The 25589-nt window shown below is 48.9% G+C and overlaps 2 protein-coding genes across 7 annotated transcripts; one reads left to right on the top strand and one right to left on the bottom strand.

Moving 5' to 3' along the window:
- The first annotated feature begins 340 nt into the window (after nt 1–340).
- Nucleotides 341–4233, top strand: LOC6594955 (meckelin). The gene is made up of 7 exons (XM_026984547.1): nt 341–982; nt 1117–2087; nt 2140–3314; nt 3373–3541; nt 3602–3689; nt 3755–3918; nt 3980–4233. The coding sequence occupies exons 1-7, from the start codon at nt 742–744 to the stop codon at nt 4058–4060; spliced, it is 2889 nt and encodes a 962-aa protein (XP_026840348.1). The 5' UTR covers nt 341–741; the 3' UTR covers nt 4061–4233.
- On the bottom strand, nt 4135–25387 carry LOC6594957 (transcription intermediary factor 1-alpha). Of its 6 annotated transcripts, none has more exons than XM_026984545.1 (10): nt 24433–25387; nt 8792–10169; nt 8586–8669; nt 8125–8519; nt 7928–8054; nt 7604–7860; nt 7363–7537; nt 6626–6971; nt 6435–6558; nt 4135–6370 (listed from the first exon to the last, which is right to left on the bottom strand). In XM_026984545.1, the coding sequence occupies exons 1-10, from the start codon at nt 24640–24642 to the stop codon at nt 6101–6103; spliced, it is 3366 nt and encodes a 1121-aa protein (XP_026840346.1). In that variant the 5' UTR covers nt 24643–25387; the 3' UTR covers nt 4135–6100. The 6 variants fall into 6 exon arrangements, with proteins under 6 accessions (XP_026840346.1, XP_026840347.1, XP_026840342.1 ...); XM_026984546.1 differs by having other exon boundaries at nt 8798–10169; XM_026984541.1 differs by having other exon boundaries at nt 6626–6995; nt 24433–25386.
- Between the last annotated feature and the right edge of the window lie 202 nt (nt 25388–25589).

The raw sequence follows: 25589 nt of genomic DNA, 5'->3' as shown, positions 1-25589 counted from the left end.
AAGGTACCTTTTTCACCCTTTATTAAGCCAAGAAATGGCTGTCCCGTGCGTCATGTCCCGTGCGACAGAGGCTTAAGTTAAAGCTGTGTCTTCTTAAAATTATAACCATTTTAAAGGGACATCAGTGCACAACATTTATCAGAAACTCGCATCAATCTCCGTAATTTTCTGACCTATTTTACCACTTGCGATGTGTAATCAGAGGCAACCAGATGGATTCTTTTGCCAGAGACCCCAAAGGAATCTTTAAATATATATATATTAATGATCATGTGATTCCATCAGATTAATTTCGTATAAATCGTATGCAAAATGGCAAGGTAATAAACAACAAAAATAATTATGCCAATCATCATTTTCAGCACGAAAGAGGCTAGAAAGGTAAGGAAACTCTGCGGCGTAATCCGAGGCGTAACAAGTTAGAGCGCCTCACTCCAATCCGCCCTCCGAGGTCCGGCCTGCCTGGCCGATGGCCTTTGCCACCCCTTGCCCCGTAATGGCCATTTTGCATGCGTGCCCAGGGTGCTACCCCCACGAAGACCAGGAAGCCAGGGGGTTGGGTAGCTATAGCAACTTTGGCAAACAATGAGGTATGCGCACCCACTCCCGACCACGCAGGCGACTTGTTTACTTGCCTACCTCCTTGGCTGCAACTGCAATCGATGTGTGGCAGAAGTTTCAGTTCCCATTTGAATTTCGGAGCTTTGGCATCGGAGTGTCGGTCCTACGGCTAACTAGATCATGTGCTTCCTCTCGATCCTGGTGGTGGTGGTGGTGGCGTGTGTTACCATCCTCAAGGACTTCGGGACCTGCTCTCTGGCGGGCGTAATGCCACCATCGTCGCCAGCGCCGGCGCCCACGCCCCATACGTTCCGATTCCAGAAGCCGCTGCAGTGCCTCAAGAACGAGTTCTACAACCTCAACTACTTTGACTGTGTGCCGTGCAACGAGGCTGGGGACCCAGGAAAACTGCAGCCCGACAGTGAGTATGGCGACTATTGATCAAACAGAGACCCTCCTGGTCTCTGAGTATGGGTTTGAATTGGTGTCACGAGGGGGGTGCTGCCCCCACCCCATGGTCTGCCTCCAGTTTGAATAATTCAACCTTCCCCTCAGAGTTCTCCTGCAAGTGCCCTGCAGGACACATATCCATCTACGAGCGAGGCAAGACCTGGCCGACCTGCGACGAGATATGCTCCACATCGCCGGACCGAGCCGAGAACTGCACGTCGGTGTGGCTGCCCCAACCAAAGCCCGCCTCGTACTGCAGCATGCAGTACCTCAATGCGACGTCGGTCTTCGCCAGCCAACTGCCCATCCATCCACTGATCTCCGGCATCATCCTCACCAAAACGAATCCGGCCAGCAACAGCAGCGACTGCCAGAGCTGCGATCAGACATACAACTTCCGCTACCAGGACTTCTGCCTGGCCGATGCCCTGCTGCGCCCCTACCTCCACTACAATGCCTTCTGGCAGGCCACCACCAGCCCGCGGACGAGCTCGAATGGAGCGACCCACTTCGGGGACCTCAAGTTCGTGGCCTTCTTCTGCCTGACGCTCAGGAACGACACCGCCTGCCAGCAGCTGGCCAATCTGTGCGTGCTCTCACACTTCTCCCTCGAGAAGCACTCGCCCTGCAGCGCCTTCCTGCTCACCCAGGTGTCGGATGTCGTGATGAAGTACGCCCATTCCGGGGAGCAGGTGCGCTCCCTGCAGCCGTTCCTCTTCTACAAGAAGGGAAAGGCGACCAAGGACCTGCGCTCGAAGACCCTCCAGCTGGCGGACCGCCATCAATTGCAGCTCTTCAGCACCACCTTCGGACTGGACGGAGGACTGAAGCGCTGGGGACCATTCACCCTGGACATGGTTAATCTTTGCCAGCAGCCGGCCCCGTCTCTGCGACTTGCCCAGCCCCAGGCCGAGGCGGAGGTGTCCTGTCAACTCTCTCTGGAGCGGATAATAGATCTGGCCGGCCAGCAGGCCAACGATAACTACCTCACGCTCTTCCTCAACTTCAGCAGCAACTGGCAGCACCTTCTCCACCAGCTGCCCGTGCTCATTGAGACCCTGACGCCAGAGAACCAGGTGGGATTCGATCCATTATAGAGTACATTTTCACGACCATTTTCCCCTGCAGCGCCCGCAGCAAGAGGAGTGGCAGCTGGTGAAGCGGTTCCAGCTTATTGCCGGCTTGCTCAGGGACAATCGCCACCACCAGACAGTGCCGCACTACGAGGATGGCCACAAGCTGCAGGTGTATCGCTCGCTGCGCTACGTCGAGGACCTGGAACTACACTACACGCTGGACGGGAGCCACAGGGATCGGGTGGGGCTGCCCCTGATCCGACTCCGCTATCGCCACATCGAGTTGGCGGGGAATGCCTCGCTCGCACAGACCTATCCGTTCCGGATGAGGGTTACCTACCAGAAAACGGAGCGTGGATGGAAATGGCTGATCCTGGAAGTGGCTCTGCCACTGCTCCTGCTGCTGGCCTTCTCGGCAGCGGCCTTCCGCTTGCAGAACCTGCGGCGCAGACGGCATGCGGAGCTCTGTCAGGCCAGCAGTCTGTGGGAGTTCCTGCTCCAGCTGGCCAGCAATGTGGCATACGCCTTCCTGGCCACAGCTCTTCTGCTGCTGGCCCTGCACGTCTCCACTCCCCACCTGCTGAAGACTCTCATCTATTCCGGGTGCGTGCTGCAGCTGATGTTCCTGACTGTCCACCTGTGGCGATCCAGCCAACTGGAGCTCTTCCTCATCGACTGGGAGCGGCCGCGCAGCAGCTGCGAGGGCCAGCGCCTGAATCTGGACAGCTCCTCGCTCTGCTCCAGTGTGCGCACGTACGTGGCCGAGAGCAGCGTGTCCGCCTGGCGCATTCTGTTCACGGCCAATGCCTGGATCCGCCTCAGTGTGGCCCAAAAGTACTCCACCCTGGGACAGGTTTTCACCCTGGTGGCTGTGTACCAGCTCTTCGAGCGGTACACACATGGGGACGTGGGTCTGCGCTGCTGCCTGGTCTCGGGCAGCTACATAGTCTCGTATCTCCTGCAAGTAATGGGACACCGCCTGCTCACCGCCAATCCCCTGCAGAAGTTCATCGATCTGTGCAGTCTGGCCAACATTTCGCTGTTCTCGCTGCTGGAGCCTGGCTTCGGCTACTACATCCACGGCAGGTCGCCCCATGGCTTCGCCGATACGGACATGTCTTCCATGATACTGCAGCTGCAGAAGACGCAGAACATGTCCGGGCGTCGTGGGCTGCTCATGGACTCGGACAAGCAGGCCTACATCATTCTGCCGCCAAGAAATTTGCAGTACGTCGAGAGAGAAGAAACTTCTGCAGGATTTCACTTATCCTATCTTTGTTCACAGCATCTACTTGGAGCGCCTGCTGTTGCCCTTCCAGCGCAGTGTCACTGGCAGTCTGTCGCAGACGCTGCTCTACCAGAAGGACATCATTCCCAGCATCGACGGCCAGATAGAGCGCACTTCCATAGCCTATGCGAGCGTGAATCGCTTCTTCTGCGCCTTCATCGATCATGTAAGGGCCACTCCATCCATGTTTAGAGGTCTCCTATCTCTGTTCTACTCTCTCTTGCAGGCCATTAAGGATATGGACTACATCATCAAGGAAAAGTCGGTGGTGGAAAAGTTGTTCAACTGCGAGATCGACAACTACATTACGGAGAGTGGGTGGCCCTTAAAACCATTTCCTATCACGCACATTTCTCATAGTTTCCGTTTCCAACTGCAGACAAGGGAACCTTCTACATTGACGACTCGCTCAGCTTCTCTCGCGTCCTGCTGCTGGGCAACCATGTGAATATCTTTGTGCTGGAGATCCTCCTGCTGCTGTCCGTATTCCTGATGACTTCCAGCCTGCTGATGGCTGGGGCTCTGGCTTGTGGCTTCAATATGGTATGATCACCATTGAGGGGTCGGAGGAACTTTACTGATCTGATCTCTCGTTGTGTGACAGGTTCTGCGGCACATCTTCCGCTTGTGGGTGCGCCGTAATGTCTCGCGCAAGACTCTCATCGATGAGCGGTTCCTGTTGTAGCCCCAGTCGGAGGAGCAGCATCTGCGCGAGGATGGATTCTTTGCCATTTAGAAACACCAGAAACCAGCTATGAGTTTTGTTTTTCCATTTGTTTTTGCTTTTATTTTATAATCCACTCGATAGTAAGTAGTAGTACACATCCATATACAGTGATTAAACGTTAGTTATCGGTACCATAAAACTTATGTCTCTAAAACAAATAAAATAATTTCCATAGTTTCACAATCAACATACAAAACACATGCCATACCATACCGTACCATACATACGCCTATGCTACGCACGGTCTAGATCTACGTAGTACCTCTTCTGTTTGCTCGCTTCACACATTGCATGGTAGGTATTATTTGATTCATTTCTTATGGTTTGTTAGGATTTATAATTTCATTTCGGGCCCTCAGTAGCCCCTCGCTTATTTCTTCTATGTGGCATCGATAGGAGTAGCAGCCAGCACATCATCATATTTATCATCTAGTTTAAGTATACCTTCTGTTTCTGTTTCTAAGTGTGTGTGTGTGTCTCTCTGGCAATTGAAAACGTTTACGAAAATATTGACCATAGGCGATTTCGGTGTTTTATTTTATTTTAGTAGGTTTTTTTTCGGCTTCGACTCCGTTTATATGAATATATATGAAAACTTGATTCTGTTTTGGATCTATTTGTGATCTGTTTTGTGATCAATGGTTTTATGTACAGCACTGGCCAGAGGTATCCATTTTGAGTGTGCAGTGCATTGCGTAGTTGTGTGGCGGCGGCTGCTGCTTGGCCTGTCGATCGATAGTTAAGAATTACTTAAATCGTACATGCTAAAACGTCAAACGTACAACATTCAAACATCTATACTGTGTTGCCTAATCGGTAATTAAGGGTTTGATTCATCTGACCTGCGAAACTTGGCTAGAATGCAGCCGAAACTTATTCTCGAGTGTCTTCTTATACGGTATACAGAATGTATGATGTTCTAGGGCTTGGGACATTAGATCCTACTGATGGATGGTGGATGGGTTATCGGTGTCGATGGCTATCGTACACACATCAAATTCGAAATGATGTAGAATTGCATTGCATGGTTATACTCGTAACATATGTAATTATAAAGATGATAATGATTATAGTAATAGTAATAGTAATAGTAATTGATGTTAGTAAATAATTTGTTAATTTTTGTTCATCTTATTGTTTTTTCGCTATCACAAAAGTAAATACAACTCCAACGCAGAGATAATAATGCTGAACGGGGGTCAGGGTCAGGGTTCGGGGTCGGGGTCAGGGCGGGTCGTCTATCAAATCTATCAAATAAAGATGAAAGATGATGATGATTGAGAGGATGATTTTTCACTCCAACTTGGAACTCACTTCACAGTACATCTAGGTTTAATCTCTTACATATATTGGGGTATACATATTTCGACCATCGTATCCTCTCCTCTTTCTAAATTAATGTTTATGTATACTCAACACTTACGATTATATTTATGTACCTAATCATATCTCATCTCAATTCTTCAATGGAGAGACTCTTACAAATATCTAGAACCATTGAACGTAAGAAAAGTCATATCAAATGACTTGGCTTCGGCTATTTACAGATGCGGATTAACACTAGATACTAAAGGGGGAACACCTATGCTGGGTTTTGTTCGTTAGAGAGCTTTGAAGTACCGGCGTGTATCTCATGTTTTCGGGGGGAAGCTTCTGAAGTTTCAGAATATACAACGAAGACTACGGATATAGTAGGGGGAGTACGGGGATATGTGTGGCTTTGTGGCATTTTTAAAGCCCAAAGGCGGCGGCATATGCGTGCAGAAGCTGCAGCACATAGTCGGCGCTCTCCTGTATGACGGTGCTGCCCAGGCCCTGCGGCCGCTGTAGCATATCAAAGTCTAGATCCGCCTCCATATCAAAGCCCGTTTGCTGCTGCTGCTGCTGTTGCGGTTGCTGCTGCTTCCCTGGCTGTTCCACTCCTAAATGCTGCGCCGGCTGGCCCGCCTGGCCCGGCTCCTGCTCATCCATGCCCTTGCGACTGGGCAAAAGCTCGTCCTATTCGTGCATAGTCCGCCGCGCCCGTTTGGGCGGCAAGCAGGCACCATCGTTGTCGCCCAACGAAGCCGAGCCGCAGCTCTTGCGTCCATTCTCGATGGGTGACGGCGAGCCAGCCGCGTTGGCCGCCGCCGCTGCCGCCATCAGGGCGGGCGAGCAGGAAGCGCTGCTGCCCTTGCTCAGCTTGCCCTCGAAATTGGGCAGCCACTTGGCCAGTTGCTCCTCGAAGAAGTTCTCCAAGTATTTGGCATTGGTGTACGTTTTCGTATCCTCCTGGCGGGAAACGCGCAATCATTAGTTGTCAGTCGGATTACAGATGATCGATAACACTCACCTGATAGAACAGATATGTGTTCGAGAATATCAAGCGCACGTCGGTCACGAAACCAGCAATATCCTTGTAGTGATTGGGACTGGAGGGATCCAGACGTGTGCGTATCACATCCAGGGACATGGGACTGCAGAACAAGAGCATTCTTAGATAAGTGACATGCGGATGGATAGGGGACGGATTTCAAGCCCTACCTGGACACAATCTCGTAGTAGGACGTGTTGGCCGGCGACTCTGGCTCACGGAAGTTGAGACTCTGCTCGTACTGGCAGTACAGCTCCAGGCAAATGCGCTGCAATATCCTCAGCTCCAGGCTGCTCAGCTCGCCCGGATGCGCCGACTTGTCGGCGGTGGCGCCCTCGTTCTTGGTCAATTCCTTGAGGTTGACGCACAGCAGACACTGCCAGCTCTCGCTCTCGTCCGGCAGCGAGCTGATCGCGGGTATGTGACAGTTCTGGTGGAACACCTTGGGGCACTTGTCGCAGCACATGAGCTCGCCCCCGTCCAGGCAGACGGCGCACCAATCCTCGTTGGGGTCATCTTTTTGTTCGTTTTTATTATTAACTGATATTATTAGTTTTTTATTCGTTTTCAGAGGGTCGGGTCGGATCGGGTCGGGGCAGTGTGTGTGTGTGTGTGTGTGTGTGTGTGTGTGCGTGTGTGGGTGTTTTTGTTTTGTTTATTGTTTGATTCAATTGTTAGTAATTTATTGTTCGTTTCAATCGTTGATTGCGCGTTAAGATTGGTGTTTCGAAAATCGAGTTTTATTTTTGGAATAGAAATAAAGAGAGCAAAGGTTATATGAGAATTTGTAGAATTAGAATTTTCATTTCGATAAACCAAACCCCAGGAGCACAGAAAAAATCCTTATGCCAAGACAAGAACACCCATACACCATGAAAAGCAGTACCATAAAGAACTCAGAGCCTACCTTCCTGCGTGTTGGACAGGTCCGTGGAGCTGTGCACCTGCGGCGAGGTGGTCTTGGTGCGGCCCTCGGGCAACACTTGCACCCCGTTCGAGTCCAGCTTAGCGATGGTCGCTATCAGATCGTTGATGGAGTCGTCGCGCACCTTGTCAATGGGCTCCGTGAAGTCCTTGGTGTTCTGCAAACAAAACCAAACGGAGACCGGTTAGCATAAGCCTTTTCGGGAGATCCTGCTCGCACTCACCTCATGAGTGCTGGGACTGGGCGTCTTTGGATTTGTCGAGGTGACGTTGGAGAGTATCGATACAGCGGGGCCAAGCCCTAGGACGGCGGCATTGACCAACGAACCATTGCCAAGGCCCGGCATGCCCGGAACGCCCAACCCCAGGCTGGGCGGAGTGCTGTTCTTGAGCGTGTTGGGGGACTTCAGGGAGATTTTAAAATTTTCCGATGTCTGGCGGCCATTGGCGAACGGCAAAAGGGGACCCTGCTGAGAGCACACTGAAAAATAGACGCGAAATGAATACACAGTTCTGGGGAGGTTCTGGGGAGCTCCTGGGGGACTCACTGTTCGACTGCTGCGCGGACTGCGGTATGTGCCACTTGGCCAGGCTGTGCATGCCGCCGCCTAGCTGCGGCGACGTCTGCGGTGGGCCGGTATTAAAGCCAGCCTGGCTCCCATGAAACCCCAACGACTGCAAGAAGCGGAAAGGAACAGTTTTAGTCTCCGTGTGGAGGTGGGTCTCTCCTCGAGGCGGGGCTTACATTCTGCATGGGATTCTGCATCATTTGTGGGCGCTGCAGCGACCCGGGCGACGGTATCTGGCCGCCTCCGCCACCTGCTCCGGCCATGGCCGCTACGGCCGCCTGCTGGGCATGGCTCGCCATGCGCTGGTACTGCGACTGGAAGCGCGCCGCGTTGCTGCTCATGAAATTGTTGTCCCTGGGCCCGCCTCCGGGACCGCCGCCGCCGCCCTGCGAGAAACCCTGCTGGCCACCCATGAAATGCGGTCGCATCTGCGGTCCCCCCATCTGCTGGTGGGCTGGCGAGGGACCGCCCTGCGGCCCGCCCGGATAGCTGGGCGGCCCATTGAAGCCCATGTGCCCGGCATTGGGGCTCTGCGCCGCCTGATTGTTCAGCAGGCCCCGCAGGCTGATGTCTGCGAAGGAGAAACAACGGAATTAATCAAACAAGATGCGCCTCAATGTGCAACCGAAACACCTACCCATATTCTGCGGATGTGTGGAGGAGCTTACGTGCGGCTGGCCGTGACGCTGCATGCCCACCGGCGGCATTCCCCCAAAGCGAACTGCGAAAAAGGAAAGAACGAAACTATTTAAACAGCTGCCCCTCAGGGAAAACAGAACGGACCACTGCACTGGGTGCGGGAACCGAAGGGGAATGAAATAAGCAAACAAAAACATATCCTACCCTTACCTGGTCCATCGCCCGGAAAGGATCTGCTCATCGCCGACAGATTGTTGAACTGCTGCTGGGCCGCCGCACTGCTGTACATCGGGGGACCGTTCTGCGGGCCAAAGTTGACGGGCGGCCCGTTGGGTGAGAGGCCGGCGGACATGCCCGGCGGCAGGCCCGGCCGCAGGGGCGGTGCCATGTTCGGGCTGGGCGGCTGTCGCGGCGGCGGCTGGGGCGTGCCGTTGGGCGAGGCTGACGGGGGGTACGGCTTGCCATCGACAATGATGATGCCCAGCTGGGAGATGACCTTCTGCAGGTCGGACACCTGGTTGAGCTGCACCTGGATGCGCACGGGTATCTCCGGATTGGGTATGTCCGCGCGCTGGCACTTGAGCTTCTGCAGATGCCGCACCAGCGACTTTTTGCTGGAGAGTATCGCGAAGTCGCTGCCCTTGTCGAGAGCGTTCTGCATGAACTCGATGCAGTGGTCCGTGTTGTCGGAGAGCAGCTGGAGCGTCTCCTTCTTCTCCACGAGGACCTTCAGCTTGCTGTCGCAGACCTCGTTGAGGCGCATGATCAGCTGCTTGCCGCGCGTGTTGACCGTGTTGGTGATCTTCACCGCCATGGCGGTGATCTCCTTGATCAGGTCCTTCTTCTTGTCGTGTATCAGCTGCTGCCGGTCGTCGATCACCTTGGTGGCCGACGAGAGCAGGAACCGCTTGTAGTTGATCTCGGAGACGAGCGTGGAGAGCGCCTGCCGCGACTCCGTGGCGATCTCGTGGGCGAACTTGTACTTGTGATCCCGATGGTCGCTCAGCTGGCAGTCGCGGCACGTGAGCTTGTCGCAGGTCTCGCAGAAGAGCGACAGCTTCTCCTGGGTGTGCAGCTGGCACATGTGCAGCTTGTCGACGCCGGCCGTGCCGGCCAGCTGCTCGTTGTTTGCCTCGTCCTTCGGCTTGATCGTGTGGTCCTTGGTGATCTTGAGGCGCTGGTGCGCCTGCACACAGCTGTCGCATATGTACTCCGAGCAGTCGACGCACCACGACGTGGCCGCTGCCCCGTCCGAGCAGCTGCTGCACTGCACGATGGTCGCGACGCTCTTCTGGCCGAGCTCCGAGCCGCTGCCGTCGCCGCTCTCCCCGGCCGTGCACTGCTCGATCAGGAACTGGTTGTCCACAATGAACTCGTTCTGGGAGGCGTTGTCGCACACCGGACAGTGTATCAGCGGCGGCAGGGAGCGGTCCAGCTCCGAGAACTTTGTGCTCACGCACTGCGAGCAGGCCACATGGAGGCACTCCAGCAGCTTCGGACGGTCGTTGGAGCCCAGCAGCTGGGCGCAGTACACGCACTTGAACAGCGTGAACTTGGCCGAGGCCGAGGAATTCGACTCCGACTGCAAAGGAACAAGATAATCGATCTTTAATGCACAATCCACACTCGTATTGGATAAACACACCCGCCCGCCCCGCAATGCTATCTGCCCAGTGGCTGAACCCCTCTCTCGATAAGCTCTAATCAGGATCATTGCCACTTATCGCGCAGCACACAGCTCCAGGCCGTGTAAGGACAGCGCTTTCTCTGGACTGCAGTGCAGTGGAGTGGAGTGGAGTGGGTTCCTATCTTATCTAATCTAATCGCTTTCCACTCAGATACGGCTGGTTATTTCAGGGTATTATCAGGCTAAAAATATGTACCTTAAAATAAATACCTCCCTCTTATGCTCAATAAATTTTATTACATTTAAAGCCAATGTCTAGACTTTTTTCTGTGCAAAAAGACTTTTTTCTAACAGGAAAATCTCCTAAAGGGATATGGAAATGTTTCTCGGATTATCGTCTACAGATGGTACTTTCCAATTTGTCTGTAGTTTCGGGGATATTCCCTTCACCCGCTGAGGATTATAAAAGAGCACCACATCACCATCGATGTGCTAGTAGATAGCATCGGGCTTCCCAATCGGCTTTCCTTTCTCTGGAAAGGTGCTCCTGAGCTGTCCTTTTGCATTTCGCTGTGACTTCTCTGTACCTTTTGCATAGCAACCCGATCGCATCGACCGCAGTCACCGATCCAATCAGCACTTGGTAACTTCCTCGAAAAGGCCTTGAATTCATTTTACGTCAATACGAAAGCAAACTAAATTAAGGGTTCCCTTGAATTCTGATTCACTGACCCGTAAAACTACAACGGAAAACGGATAAACCCTCTAGAGAAGTTCTGACGCTTGGCTACACGGGTGGATAGAACGGGTACTGCTACCTATTAAAAGATGGGTATATCTTTCTTTTTTTTTTTAGCAATAATCAACCTATGGCCAGCCGGGATATATATATTTTCGATTCGACACAAAACAGGCTCTGTTAATTTATAGATTTATAGCCCCATTTCAATACTTTCAAGTACAATAATCCCTCTGAACCCGCAAGTAATGCACAGGTCATGTTTTCTTATGAATTCTCCTAACATATTTGCAGCAGAAATTTTCCACTTTCGACCTTGATCTCCGACATTTTCCTTGAGCCAAGTGGTTACACAACGTTGCAGGCCTTATCTCTGGCTTATCTGCTTTTGTTGTGATTTATGACCGGAAATGACATTTAGTCAACTCTAGGGGGAGCGAGATTATCTCACAATCTGCTCTCGTCCACAGCATTGCCCAGGCACTACCGGATACAGTCAGAAACAAATTACAATAAAAAGATACAAAACCGTTCTTAAGTAGTTGCACTTTTACTGATTTGCAACACACAACATCTGGTCCCTGTTTGAACATGAGGGCATGACAATGTGGACATTCTCTCTCCCTAGCACCAATCAGCACTTTCGGATGAGCGGAATATTCGATATTTGGCTCTTAATCGAATGCGAGAGCCATTTGCTTGCCTCCGTTTCAATTTTCATTATTGATTTCGTTCATCGCGGGCCTCTTGTGCCTCTTCGTTCATCGGTTCTTTCTGATCAACTATTGCGCATGTTTCTGGCGTTATTCATTCAACGGACAAAATGGTCCACCAATAAATGGTGGGTGGTGGTAGGAAGATTAGAAACACTTAATAACTTATTCGCATACTTACTAAATATACAACAAAAATTTCATTAAAACCCGTCGAGCCGTTTGGGTAGAGTTGATACACAAACACCGCGCTTAGCTGCGACTAAAGCCTAAAAAAACAATGGAGATGCCAAGGATCTCCCAGATAAAATGATAAGCATGAAACTCACAACATCCTTGTTTGGATTTGCCCCCGCTTTTCTCTGTCTTCCGCCTCGAATATTATCTTGTTCCTGAAGTCTACGTTGAGCTCGAAGATTGCCGACCGACAACCGAGTCGTTTCACGGGCTGCTTCTCTCTGATCTCGTGTTTGAGAATTACTGAGCTGAATTATGGCTTTTTCGGGAAAAATTAGATCTTCTGCGCAGCGGCATTTTCAACAATAAATTCTCAAACGATAAGCACAACAAACACGTCTGGTTGACACTGTCGCTGGTCTTTAACTATTGATACTCAATAAGAGTACATATATGGTTATATTAGACTGGGGACGTGTGTAACACCCAGAACGAAGCGTTTTCGACCTAATAAAGTCTACATATTCTTGATCAGCATCAAAAGCTGAGTCGTTTGAGCCATGTCTGTCTCTCCGTCCTGTTTGGCGCCTAGTTCTTGGAGACTTTAGGAGCTAGAGCCACCAGCAGTTTGTATCCAGACTAACTTCGAACTAACGTACGTTCGAAATTATGCGATGATACCATCGTTGCTCGTGCTATAAACTCTTTGTTTTATACAATTTCCATGTAAATATTACATTTTTTCTCTGGGTTTAATTAATCGCAGTAGCTTCTGCTCTCGGAAGGGAAATTAATAGTGCTTCAAGCTAAAGCTTGGCTCTGGTATCCAGCTTTGGGGATGCTTCCTGCTGTTGCCAGCCAACGTCTCTGTCGTCTCCGAATAGTAGTGACTGTCCCAAAGCGAAGATTGATTAGTTTTATCTCGAGTTGGAGCACATAAATCCCATTGATTGATTATGGTTGGTGCTCGATAAAGATTGTTGCATTGGTGGGCGAGTGTTTTACATGCAGCCATCGCTGCTGCTGCTGGCTCTCCCTCTTTGTGTCTGTATTTTCAAACGGAAGTGCCACGGACATTGATGAATGCCCCCTCGCCGAGAGACGAAAGCTAGGGACAGGCAAAAGGACCTGGACCTGGACCTGGACTTTGGTGGGGGGCCACTGAAACTGCAGCTGCAGATGGGGGGATCCACAGCTCCGTAGTTGATCCGGCGATCCATCTTCTGCTTAATGCCTCTGACGTTCGAAAGAAAGTTTCATCTTAGTTTTCTCCAAAGGCCAACTGCCCCGTTCCCGCGCTGCCTCTTCTTCGCTCGCTCGCTCTCTACTTTCGAAATGCCTCATAAATCATGCAGTAAACATATACCGTGCATACATAGATGTATATATAGTGAGCCATATACCCCAGCAGACAGGGCTGGGACGGCCACGGGTGGGCGCACGGAAGGCTGCGTCCCACTTGAAAGCCATTCATCATAATATATTTCACCCTGGCCCCCCACCGGGGGCGGGGTGCCCTCCGCAAGAAATTATGGCACTTTGCTGATGATGGCCGCCTCCAAACGGGGATCGTGTTCGGCTTTGCCTCGTTTTCGGTTCGGCATCGGCTCGTGCGGCATCGGCTAGGCTCGGCTTGGTTCGGCTCGTAGTCGATCGTTGCGGTTTGCGGTTCGGTTTGCGGTTCTCTCTCTCGCTCTGTCTCCCTCGGTGTTGCCCCTCTCCGGCGGGGCCTTGGCCCGAGGCATGCCATTAAAAATGTGGCGAAAAACCAGCTGCTACCCCCATGCTTTCAATCACTCTTTCGGAATGGAATGGAATGACTCGACGCAACGGAATGGATGGGATGCCATGCCATGCCATTCCATGCGATGGAAGCGGGTAGAAAACTCGTTTTCTCGGCCCGCACCTTTGCAATACTTGCACACACACACTCGCACACAGTACTATATACAATCGTGCATCCGTATGCGTGTGTGCTTATGTACTTCAAGCCCACATCCATCCACACAGTCGAGTGTGGGGCCATCATGTGCTAGGAATTTTAAGCATTCTTTTCTGCAAGTAACTCAAATTAATAGATTTTTCAATCATTCGAGTCAGCCCGCAAAAGCTCTTAGATCCCTTGAGCAACCAGCAGGCCTCAGGTCTAGATGTGCTGCAACATGCCACATCAGCTGAAAAACCTGCTGAATTTCTAATTTAATCTTGCTCCAAACCAGATGCTATACAATGAAATGTAGTTTCTTTGTTTAATTAATTAATGAAAAGCAAATTCGAAATCATTTTTATAGCCGGAACGGGGAAAACAGGTTCGTTCCCAGTTCCTTCCATAGTTATCCAACAATAAAGGAAGGAAACAAGTTCCCGTGGCTCTCACTTTCTATGGCTTTCCATGGGATTACCATAAGTGAATTGACTCTGCCCTGAGGGAGGTCTCTAATCCAATTGTATCTTTTTTTGTTTCGCAAAATTTCGCGAATAGCCGTTAAATGCCGCGTTTAATAAGATAAATTGCAGAGACTAGGCAATTATCAAAATTATGTGTGTGGTTTCAGATCTCTCTTCGCCTATGCTTCGTCTCCGGCGCAAAAATCGGTGCCAATAGACCAACAACAACATACATTGCTTGGCCATGACTAAAAGAGCTTTAAAACAGCTTCATTTAGGTCTTGGCCCCTCGCTGTCGAGTCTCTTGACTATAGCCATTCTTTCTAGCTCTTTTAAAACATAGACAATACGAAAATGTATCTATAAAGAGTTCCAAGGAGGGAATACCGCATTCTGCCATAATTGTTTTCCATTCAAACTCCACAAACTGTTAGTTTGGCCACGCACGCCACACGCTCGCCCATGGCGAAAGGCGACAGAAAAAAGTCCAATGCAAAAATACTCTAAATCAATTTCAATTAGAAAACGTTGAAAGGATGCCCCAACAGCAACAGCAGCAACAGCGGCAGAGGGGGAGCAGACGCCACAAAAGCTTCGGGGAAGCAGGAAGCACTAGAAATGGTTATTGATGGAAAGGCATGGCATGGAAAGGCATGGAATGGCATGGCGGGTGACATGACAACGGCTGAATGAGTGCATTTATGATTGATGTCATTTTGATAAAAGTAATTCTGGAAACAAAAAGTTTCGGCCACTCTGTCGCCCGATGAAAGGGCTTCGAAAGGTCTGTCTGTCGCCGGATGAAAGGTCTTTAAGAGGTTTCTCCTTAAATTTAATTTAAATTCTATTTATGGGGAGTTGAGTGTTTTCCCCAAAAAGTTTCAGTCTCGTTAGTCCAATAGAAAACTTTCGTAGCTCAAATGAAATGAAAGAAGTTGTACAACTGCGTTCTAGACACACACAGTCCCCGTCCCCGTCCCCATCCCCGTCCTCGTCTCCGTCCCCTTTCTCTAGAGCGTACTCTCTCCCCACTTTCTCTTTTGGCACGGAATCGGTTAAAAGAGTGTGAAGGGGAGGGGGAGGGGGACCACTGACAACTTTCAGACACATTTCACATTCGAAATCCATTTTCTGAGGCACCCCCAGACATAATTCCATTAATTTCCTATATGCCAATGACGATCCCTCCTCAAACGCCATCCGTAAAGCCTTCTGAGGGATTACTCTTCCCCTGCAGCCCTGACAGCAGCCCATCAAAGTATTTTGAATATTCAGTGCTCATCAGTATTCATCACAGCGGAAGATAATTAACTGGACAATCGTGTGACACGAGTGACTGAAAGGCCCAAGCGTCAAGGATTTATGTCGCACTTTTGCAGATTTTTAATGAGTGTAAAGGAAACTGAATCGAAATCCAACAACTCCATTGGTAACACATTTAGATTCGTGGCCTGTTCGTGTTTGCTTTTCGGAAATTTCTTGCGGGTTTACGAGGTTTACGTGATATCAACCCACGACCCTGGTCTCATTGCCCTGGGATTTATTCTGCCACAAGTGCGAAGCAGATTTAATTTAATATTAAAACAACAAATTCATGTCGTGTACATGACGAGGCATATTGGTTCTGAAGACTGGGATAGAGGTTCGGTAGAAACCACTTTGTAAAAAAAAACCAAATACATGTCTTGTGCATGACGAGACACATTTCTGCGAAAAATCTTATCCACCGCTGTTTTAGAGTTTTCTTTCGGTGTGTAGATACTCGACAGAAGGCAAACAGACAGCGACAGTCGTTCCTTTCAAAGAAGCGCCTGCATTGGGTAAATAATGCAACATATTGGAATATTTAATGGTGTTTGCCAAGTACGGACGGCAACAGTATATACTAGAGCACAGATGACTGGCATTCCCTTTCTTCTTTATCTCCAGAGTTCAGATTATTGCAGTCTATTTTTTTAAATTTAATCAGCAGCGAGACGCTTGAGACGTGGGGACTGGAGGACCGTTCGAAGGGGCATTTCCAGATATTCCTCCCGCGATTTTCCCAGCTTAAAGTTTCGCAAGCCAATTATCGGTGGTGCTGGGAGTCGAGTCTGCTAAAAGGGTTTCGCCGTCCACACGTTTTAATCACATTTCATTTAAATGCAATTTGAGAAAAGTTTCGAAATATTCTGGCGTTCACCTGGAAGGCCTGGACTTCGGAGGAAGGGCCGTGTGTGTGGACAGCAGCCAGCAGTTTCCTGTATTCTTGTTGCACTGTCCTGAGGGCTCTCTGGCCCTGCCCCTGCCCCAGCCCCTGCCACTAGCTCTGCGTCTGCGTCTGCTCCATCAAGCACAGAGAACCGCCCGCTGTCCTAGCCATAAATCAGTGCAATATGAGGCATGCATCACGTGGCACTGCGTGCGTCCGTGGGTGTGTGGGTGTATGGGTGTGTGTGTGTGCGTCAGATGTCCGGAGGCCCAGCGGGGCGGCCATTTCTGCTTCTGAAGCCGTACCGATGCTGGTGGTCCCGTCCCGGTCCGTCGTCCCTTCGGGGTTTCTTCGTATTTCAGGATGTAGGATGTAGGATATAGGATGTGCAGCCCTAGCACAGGACGGGACGGGACGGGGCGGGACGGGACTGGACAGGACACAGCAGCGTTCGTTCTGTTGATTGTTGCTCCTACATCAATTTGGTTTATTTTGCAAATTCCCAACACAAATGACAGAAATCAGACGACAGACAGACAGACAGACACACCCACACACACACAGCTGTATGCAAGTGTCCTTTGGATCCTTTGATTCAACAAAAGCTGCCAAATTAATTACGTTTAGAATTTCTGCCAGGGACAGGATTTCATCATATTGCATCCAGCCCCGGCCCGCGCCACCTCCAGGCATTGTCCAGACAGACAGAAACCAACATTCATCCCACAATAATCGGACGTGACAATGTAATCCCACACTCCTTCTGTTTTTCGAACAGATACAGATAGAGGGAATCTTGAAAAGAAAATATCGCAGGGAGAGAAATCTTAAAATGAAAATTTAAATAATTTACAATAATTGATTGAATGATTGAATGATTGAGTGCTCGAATGCTTCGTGGGATGTAAATTCATTTCGTACAGTTTCCAAATTGTGCACAGCGCCATCGGCGTATCATCATCCATTCGACACGCCTCGCGGTTCATTAAATCTGTTTTGGAAATAATCGAATTGGAAATGCCTCCCCGTGATTAATGCTTTGGCGTGATTAGGTTTCTAGAGGTTTCTCCAGGGCAATAATAATTGTAATACTTGTAGATAGAGAAACACTCGGAGAAAACCCTGGCGAGTGCCTTTATGGAATCCAGTAAAAGATCTCCCACTCTTTGCACTCTCCCACTCCTGTAGTAGCCTTTCGTTTATTGGAACATTGTGATCTTTGGGACAGCTTTTCGGGGGTATAAACTCCCTGACATCCTTTCTTCGGTGCCCCAATGCCCCTCGTTGCCTTGCAAATCGAATTGAGAGTTCTATTGAGTTGCATCTCAGGAACAACAGAACAGGATCCAAAGACTGTAATCCCTATGACACTTTCTTTTGACGTGGAAAAGTTTCAATGAACTTCTGGCTATTTTTCCCCGTATTTGCTTTTCCACTGAAATGCAAAATATATTATTTAAAATTAATATTAAATTGTAAGGGAAAACACTTTAAACTTACAAATCTTTTGGTATACATTTATACCTTTCTTTTCTCTGAGTGTAGCTCCCATTTTTACGATTATATTCCACAGATATGATAACGATAATAGTTATGATTAATGAAGGAGGGGAAACACCACAGATCTAGTGTGTGAATCATAGGAAGAGAAATTCCCCATAAGAGGTCCCCCCTCCCTATCCAGTGCCCACTGACACCTGAAACATCAAAGTCCAAGACCATCCAGACTCATGAATCTTGCCACCCTTCCCGCAGCCTCTGAAACATCGCATCAACAATCGCATACACAATATCTGTATACAGGGGAGTGAAATCTTTTGCTCTTGAAATATTTATGAGGCTTGCAATAAACTAAAATTTCAAAGAGACAAGCCAGCACTCTCCAAAATGGCGCCCATAAATTGCCAACGAAAAAGGAAGAGCGGCATAGGGGCAGAGCGGGAGAGCGCTATGCTATAATACATCGTATATTTTATACTCTCCGTATAAAAAAGGCAGAAAACTTGATTGTACCTGCGAATGAGCCAAAAGGAGAGGCGCAGGCTAGGGCCAAAGGCTGGGGCCCAGGCTGCGGCGCGATTTATGCGATGCCATCGACTTTTGCTGGAGGGGCACAAGGTGCAGGGAGCACCAGCAGCTGATAAATATTAATGCTGTGGTGGGAGGGGGAACGGAGCACAAATACCAAATAAAATTATAAATATTCAAGCAAAAGCAAAAGCAATTCCGAATCGGGGCAAACGCACTTCAAATCTAAAGCGTATCTATTCCGAATGCCATTCGAATGGGAACGGAGGGAAGTGGGAAACGAACAAACGCCATTTTGGGGCCATTGGCCATTGGCCATTCGGTTTAATCGTGGACACATCCGGCGGACAAACGTCGCTGCAATTTCCGCCCAAGAACGCAGGAGTCGGAGTGCCCTCCAGTGCCCTCCACCACGTTATGGACCAGCCCTAATGACCAGACATTACATTTCATAACGCAATTTAAGCCACCAAAAAATATATACATATAAACTCGTGCACATATATTTAAATGATGCCATAAAAAGTACTCGTATGCATCCAAAACATACATGATTTCGCAATTAGAGGGATAAATATGGGGAATATATGTTTGGTATATCGTATATCTTTCCGAGAATCCGAAATTCAAGTGATTTTTCAAGTGCCTAAGTGGTTTTTGGGTATTCCAAGAACTAATGGTTTCCAGCAAGGATTGCGTAGACCATAGACATTGGGTTTACTTTGAGGTCTGTCAATTAATGGCTGGTTTATGACAGCCAGTAGATAGATACATACTCGTAGATACACACAATCCCGCAGAACGAACGAGTGTACTTCAGCTGTGTGTGTCCTTCTCGGGTTTGCTACCAATTTATGGCAGTCGTAAAGATTTAATTGTATGGAAATCGTAAATGGCACGGAAAGAACCAACTGAAGAAAAGTTTTGCTTTGCTTTATGGGAAAATCGATGGAACCCATTAAAAGTCAACTGCCAAAAAGAGCTGCAGGAGCAGTACGAGTAGTCGTCGTGCTTGTGTGTAAATAAAATAGAATATTCACAGTAAATGTCATCATTTGGCATCATTATGGATTCCATTGTGGCCGTGTCGTGCCACCCTCCGCATCAGGTGATTCATTGGAACTGCAATGGGACTGTCATTAATTCCAGGCTCGGGGCAAACTGTTTCAATATTTGTTCAACTATAACCAGCCGAAAAGGTTGAAGGCACCCGTGCCGCGACACTCTGCCACCCCGTACTCATCACTTTTGGGAAAATGCGCTTGTCAAGAGATAGAAGGGTTTAGTGTAATGTTTACCCCGATCGTAGCCCAATTCCCGTGCAAAGCCGATTGTAAGGCATCCCCTGATTGGCCTTCAGTTAGGATCGCTCAACTGTTTGCTTGAGCAAATGCCAGTCAATATTAAGTAGTTCCTTCAATCCATTCAATCTTATGATCCATATTCCTGCACTCTGGCGATCTTTTTTCGAACCGAATGATCCATATTCGAGCTGTTTTCCATACCGAAATGTCCGTTACTCTCTCGCTCTTCCTGTCTTCCGCACACGAAGCACCATCAGGCCGTTGTATCTCCGCTAGAGAGCGCGATACTGGTTTGAGAGAGGCACTGATCACTGATCGGGTATATTAAACAAATCACAACCAGATGACAATCTGTTAGAGGTAATCATTCTTTACGATTCTACGTTCTCGGCTTTCTTGTACCTTGTATTTTTGCGGACACTTGTGTCCGTCTGATATCACGGGAATCTGCCCATAAAATCCTGTTGCTCTAGCGCTAGTCTCTTTCCCATAACCGAATAGCCCATGGATACATTCGCTTCAAGGCTTTCTTTTAACCGAATCGGCTGTTAATAAATGCTATATATAATGATTAATTGGAATGTATACCATAGAGACGAAAGAAACCAAATAAAAGAACAGCTGTTGGGCTTCCTGCGTGTGCGATTTCAAGGTTTGAACCTTCAATGACAAATACGCGTTTCTTTCTTTCGAGCCACTTAAATAATCAAAGAAACAAGACCTAATGAGTTGTGCTTGATTGAAAAGAATATGGGAAATATTTGGTATGCATATTTATTCAGCTGGTGATCTCTCACCCGAAAAATGGAGAAATGAAAGTCCACCGAATGTGTCCTTGACGTGAATGGAAATAATAACCTCTGGAGGGGTTTCTGCATGCTTAGATCGTTATATCATCTTCGATTGTAGTCGTAGACCCTGTTGCAGGTACAGGTACGGTAATTACTACACTCCCCTCAAAGGGTATGTGTCCCTCGGTGGGGGGGAGGGAGGATGCGGGGGGCTAGAAATGAAACGAAACCAGAAAACCGCAAACTAATGAACGGACTGGCACTGGAGCTGGTCTCTTCCCCGGGAATTTTGGAGCACAGAGCGGCTGCTGCAGACGACGCTGGTTTGGACGTTTGTGGTTTTGTCGGTCCGTCAGGGGGGCTGGTGGCGGTGGCTCCATGGTCTCCAGAGCTTACCAAAGCCACCGTCGCAGCCACCGTCGCCGCTGCCGATGTTGCAGCCCCAGACCGAGCCACTGGCACTGCTTCTGCTTCTGTCGTTGCTGCTGCTGCTGCGGTTTGCGGTTCTTTTTGTGCCTGGTGCAATTGTTCCTGCTCCCGGAGGCCATGACATCAACAGACATAGCCGCACACACACACACAGACACACACAGACAGATAGAGATGTGTACAAGTATTTTCCAAAATGGCGATTGGCCCCCAAGCCTAGAGATAGATACACACAAACCGGTAAGACTCCAACGCCCGCGGGTGTATGTTGCCACGTGACGCAGATGCAGTGATGCAGGAATCGGAATAGGAAAACACATGTATATATATATACATATAACCAATATATGTCTGTGTACATGGATAGATCCAAGATTGGTGTGGGCGTGGGTGTGGGTGTGGGCGTGGGCGTGGGCCAAAAGCTGACGCAGCTTAAAAATCTGCTTACGTCTCTCGTACCGGATTGAGCGTCAGTCGGGCTGTCGCTTTTCAGGACTTCTGCGGCTTATGCGGGGGAGGGGAGGGGCGTGGGGATGGAACTCTGCCAGAGAGATGAATCTCCCCTGCCCCGGCACTCCGCCACTCCAATCCGTAGGCTTATAAGCCTATGCTCCCACTCAATTTAAAGTTACGTCAATACTCTCCCTCTCTCTCTATCTCTTTTGTTGGTGTTTTGGCTGCAGCTCCCCCTCTCTCTCGCTCTCTGTTGCACAATTTTTGTTGTATTGTGCGTTATAATCCGCTTTTTGTGATCGGATTATGTCCTGTGTAGCACCTAATCCCCGGCAGAGGGACAGGAGTGTGATAGAGAAAGCACAGACGCACAGACACGGTATGGTTCGTCTGTCTCCCTTCCGTTGCCCCACTGATCCCCTCCCCTCCCCTCACCGGCGAAGTCGCAGTCAACTTTAATTACGCACTGGACGTCGTCCAGTCCGTTCCCTCCCCGGAAAAGCAATTAAAATGTGTATCCCTCAGAGGAACGCTGACCCGGGCAACGGGAGAGCCAGAGTCAGACGACGACGACAGGTGGCGGAGTGGCAGAGTGGCGGCTAAGCGGAGTCTCAGGTAGCACCCGACGCCCGCCCGCGTGTGGAAAGTGTTTTCACAAGCATTTTCCAAGAGATCTCTCCAGGCAAGATTGCAGGGGCAATCAAGCTAATTAGAAACGTAATTCTTTTGAATTTTTTTGGTGCTGCTATTCCGGTGGACTTCGGCGTCGGTCGTCGGTCGTCGGCTGTCTGGCAATTCCAACACTTTTGCTTTGCTTGCATATTCTCATCAAATTAGAGTTAATTGTACATCATTAAAAGCAAATTCTAGGAATTCATTTTACGTTTCGTAGGAACAACAACAACAACAACAACAACAACGAAACAGTCAGCAAAACAAAATGGCCGCCCCTCTTCAGTTTTTTTTTTTTTTTTGGCTTTTACCCATTTATTGTGGTGTCAAATAATTTAATTGCCACCTGTCGCATGCATGTCTCCCATACATCATATATGCATGTATGTACATATGTATGTATGTATGTATGTTATGTACACCATATGTAAGGAGATACAGACGAGTATGCGGCCTTGTCGAGGGTTGTTCGAATGCCATGATCTGCCACGACATATGGTATTACAGCCGCAGACTCTGCTCCTCCCTTCTCGGACAGCTGTCACTTTTAATGACTTCGCGACGCCATCTTGGAAATAGGTAGAGAGCTGATGGCTCTGGTTTGTTGTTGTCTCTGGTTTAAGCTTCGCTCGTTAGCCTTCCCCAACCCTCCCCGTCCCTGCTGAAGGCGCAACAATTCTGCGAGTAATCCGCGCTCTTCCATCCCTGAATTTTTGATTACCCACAACAACTGCGTGCATTTCGCAACTGTAAATGGAACGCCATTTTGCAATGGTCAGCCATTTCTGTATCACTGTGTCGGTGTGTCCCCTTGTCATTTTCGACACCTTTCCGCAGTAATTTATGTACTTTCCACTTAAATGCGTTTCGAACCATTCATTGTCATCCTCTCATCTTCCGAAATATGGGCATTAAGTGATACACGGAGCACTGCAGAGGGAGATGGATAGATATTGTAGGCTATGGCCCAATAACTTGTTGAGGGGTAGATCTCCGGGGGCCCTGGGGGGGGGGCTTTCCTGAAGTGGTGCCCCACCGGCTACAGTAAACACAATCGTATGCATGATTGACAGACGGACTGAATGAGTGCATGTCATTCCCAGTGCCTGCCTTGCTATGCAGCTGTCTGTGTGCCTGTGTGTGTGTGTGTCCGTGCCTACTCCAAAAACTAAACTCGAGGCAAACATTTATTTGCACAGTGCAGTGCACGAGCTACGCTACAGGAAAATAAAAACTAAGAAGGAAGGCGGCACTCGGAACATGTCTGTCGGAATCTGAATATTTAGAAGAGCCTCACGTTCCGTGGAGCGGCGCTCAAGCGTGACGACCAGAGAGAGCAAACAACAACAAGAGCACACAAACACACGCACACTCTCTCTCCCCACACACACACACACACAACTTCTGATACAGGTAAAGCGAAGCAGCTGCAGCTGATATCGATGGAGAGGGAGATAGATGAAGACAGTGTTGCCAATTTCGCCTTTTTCCCGCCAACAGACACTTTTTAGCCCGTGTCGGGCAATGGAACAGCTAGCTGGGCTTTTCGCCCTTTTCTTTTAAACGATCTTGTATCAGCATTAATAGCCACACATATTTATATTTTCTCATTTTTTGAGATTTTAATTGCTCGAATACCTCACGCATCGCTGAGCATTTGTAGGGATCAGCTGGCTCTATTGGTTCTTTGCCGCCATCTACCGATCACTAAACGTGTGGCCCTTTCAAAGGAATACATATATAAACCCAATGGGATTTCTTTCCCTTAGCAATAGAAATCGTCGACAGCTCTTCCCGCTCATTTATTGCAACATTCGTTTGCCATTAGCTTGTTTTTCCTTTTTCCGCTAAAATAACATTTTTGTTTATTCTCAAAAAAAACAGACAACACTGAGAGGAGGAGGACAGACGGGCAAAAGCTCTTCAGGAAAGACACACGTAGTGTGTGTGTGTGTGAGCGAGTGAGGTTGCATTGCGAGTGTATGTTTGGATGACTTCGGATCTGGAAACTGGAAACCAGAAACCGGGCAACGTGAAGCGGCACGAGACTCGCACACGAAAGTGAAACACATTCGACATTTGTTTGTTTGCATTGGCATGGGAAAAAGATAACAAAATTGTATTTTGCACGAGACGAGAGCGAAAAAACGATTGATAAGCCAGCAGCGGCATCAGGCCAGAGCCTAAACTGTTTACCCAACTACAAATACATGCACAGGTAATGGGGATAATGTGTATTCCAGACCGGCTCTTATCACTGCTGAGCTGAGCACGTGCGATTGCTTCCAGGTTGAAATTAACCTCAATATGCTAATTGCAAGACCCTCTCTTACCCGCTTCTCGGCGCTGTCGCAGGGATTCCCCATGGAGGATGTGCTGGACGAGGATGTGGATGTGGTGGCAGCGCCGCTGCTGGCCGTTGCAGTGCTCTGCATATTCATCTGCGGCATGCCATCCGATGGCCCGGTGTCCAATAGCTCCTGTTTGATGCCGCCGATGAGCGGCAGAAAGTCGTTCTTAAGATGATCCAAGTCCAAATCCATTTTTGGGGGTATGTCTCTTCTGTTATGGTGTCCGCGTGGGTGTGGTTGGTAGATGTGGGCGGCCGTAGAGGCTAATTATAGCTCACTTGCTTATAGACGGGGTCTCTCACCAGCAGCAGCTGCCCTTGTGGAACATTTTTTGCGCTGCAGGATTACAAATTGGTTTTTGTGTTGAGAATTTCCTTAATCCATTCCGATGCATACACACACACACTCAAACACACACACACAAACGCGGGCGCGCGACCTACGAAAGTAACGGGACGGGCTGACGGGCTGGCGGGCGCGCGGGCGGGCGGTAATTGAGGCAGCGCAGCCACAGAAACAACGCCAATTTACGTTTTTTACAGAATTGGTTTCGCTTTCGCTTAGAATTTGTTATCGTTTTGCCTGTGTCACAGTGGCTAATGGCATCTTAGTTGGCTTTTCATTTGAATGCTAATACATTTTCATTTCACCTTCGACTTCGATTTGACGCTCGCTTGCTTTGCAAAAAAATTTTCTCTCTGCGCTTCGCACCAATCTTCTCACGGAGCGACAACTACAACTTTCATTTTATACGTCCACTTAACTTCTCAATTTCTCGTCGTGCACTCACACACTGCTAAGCATCGGCATTTTGTTTGTGTTTGTTTTGTGGGGGATGCAATTGTTTATTTGTTAGACGAATCAATTTGTGCCTGGCTTTATTACCATAAATTGCTTTGAAAACACACGGGTCTCACGGCGTTTGCTCTCCTTCGACGCTTCTTCTGTACAAAAAATTTCAGCCATTTTGGATTCAATTAATTCATGTCGGCGTTGCCGGATCGTCGATATTCAAGGCTGCTGAACAAGCGGTCACACTGGTGGTAAATATTTAAATATATTAATTAACTAAGATTAACGGGATAATTTAGCCAGTAAATAATTGTTTTTATGCTGATTAAACATGTGCAAACTTAGTT

Source organism: Drosophila persimilis, unplaced genomic scaffold (assembly GCF_003286085.1).
Source record: "Drosophila persimilis strain 14011-0111.01,24,50 unplaced genomic scaffold, DperRS2 tig00000000-arrow-pilon, whole genome shotgun sequence".
NCBI lineage: Eukaryota > Metazoa > Arthropoda > Insecta > Diptera > Drosophilidae > Drosophila > Drosophila persimilis.
This window is presented reverse-complemented; position numbering and strand designations above follow the sequence as displayed.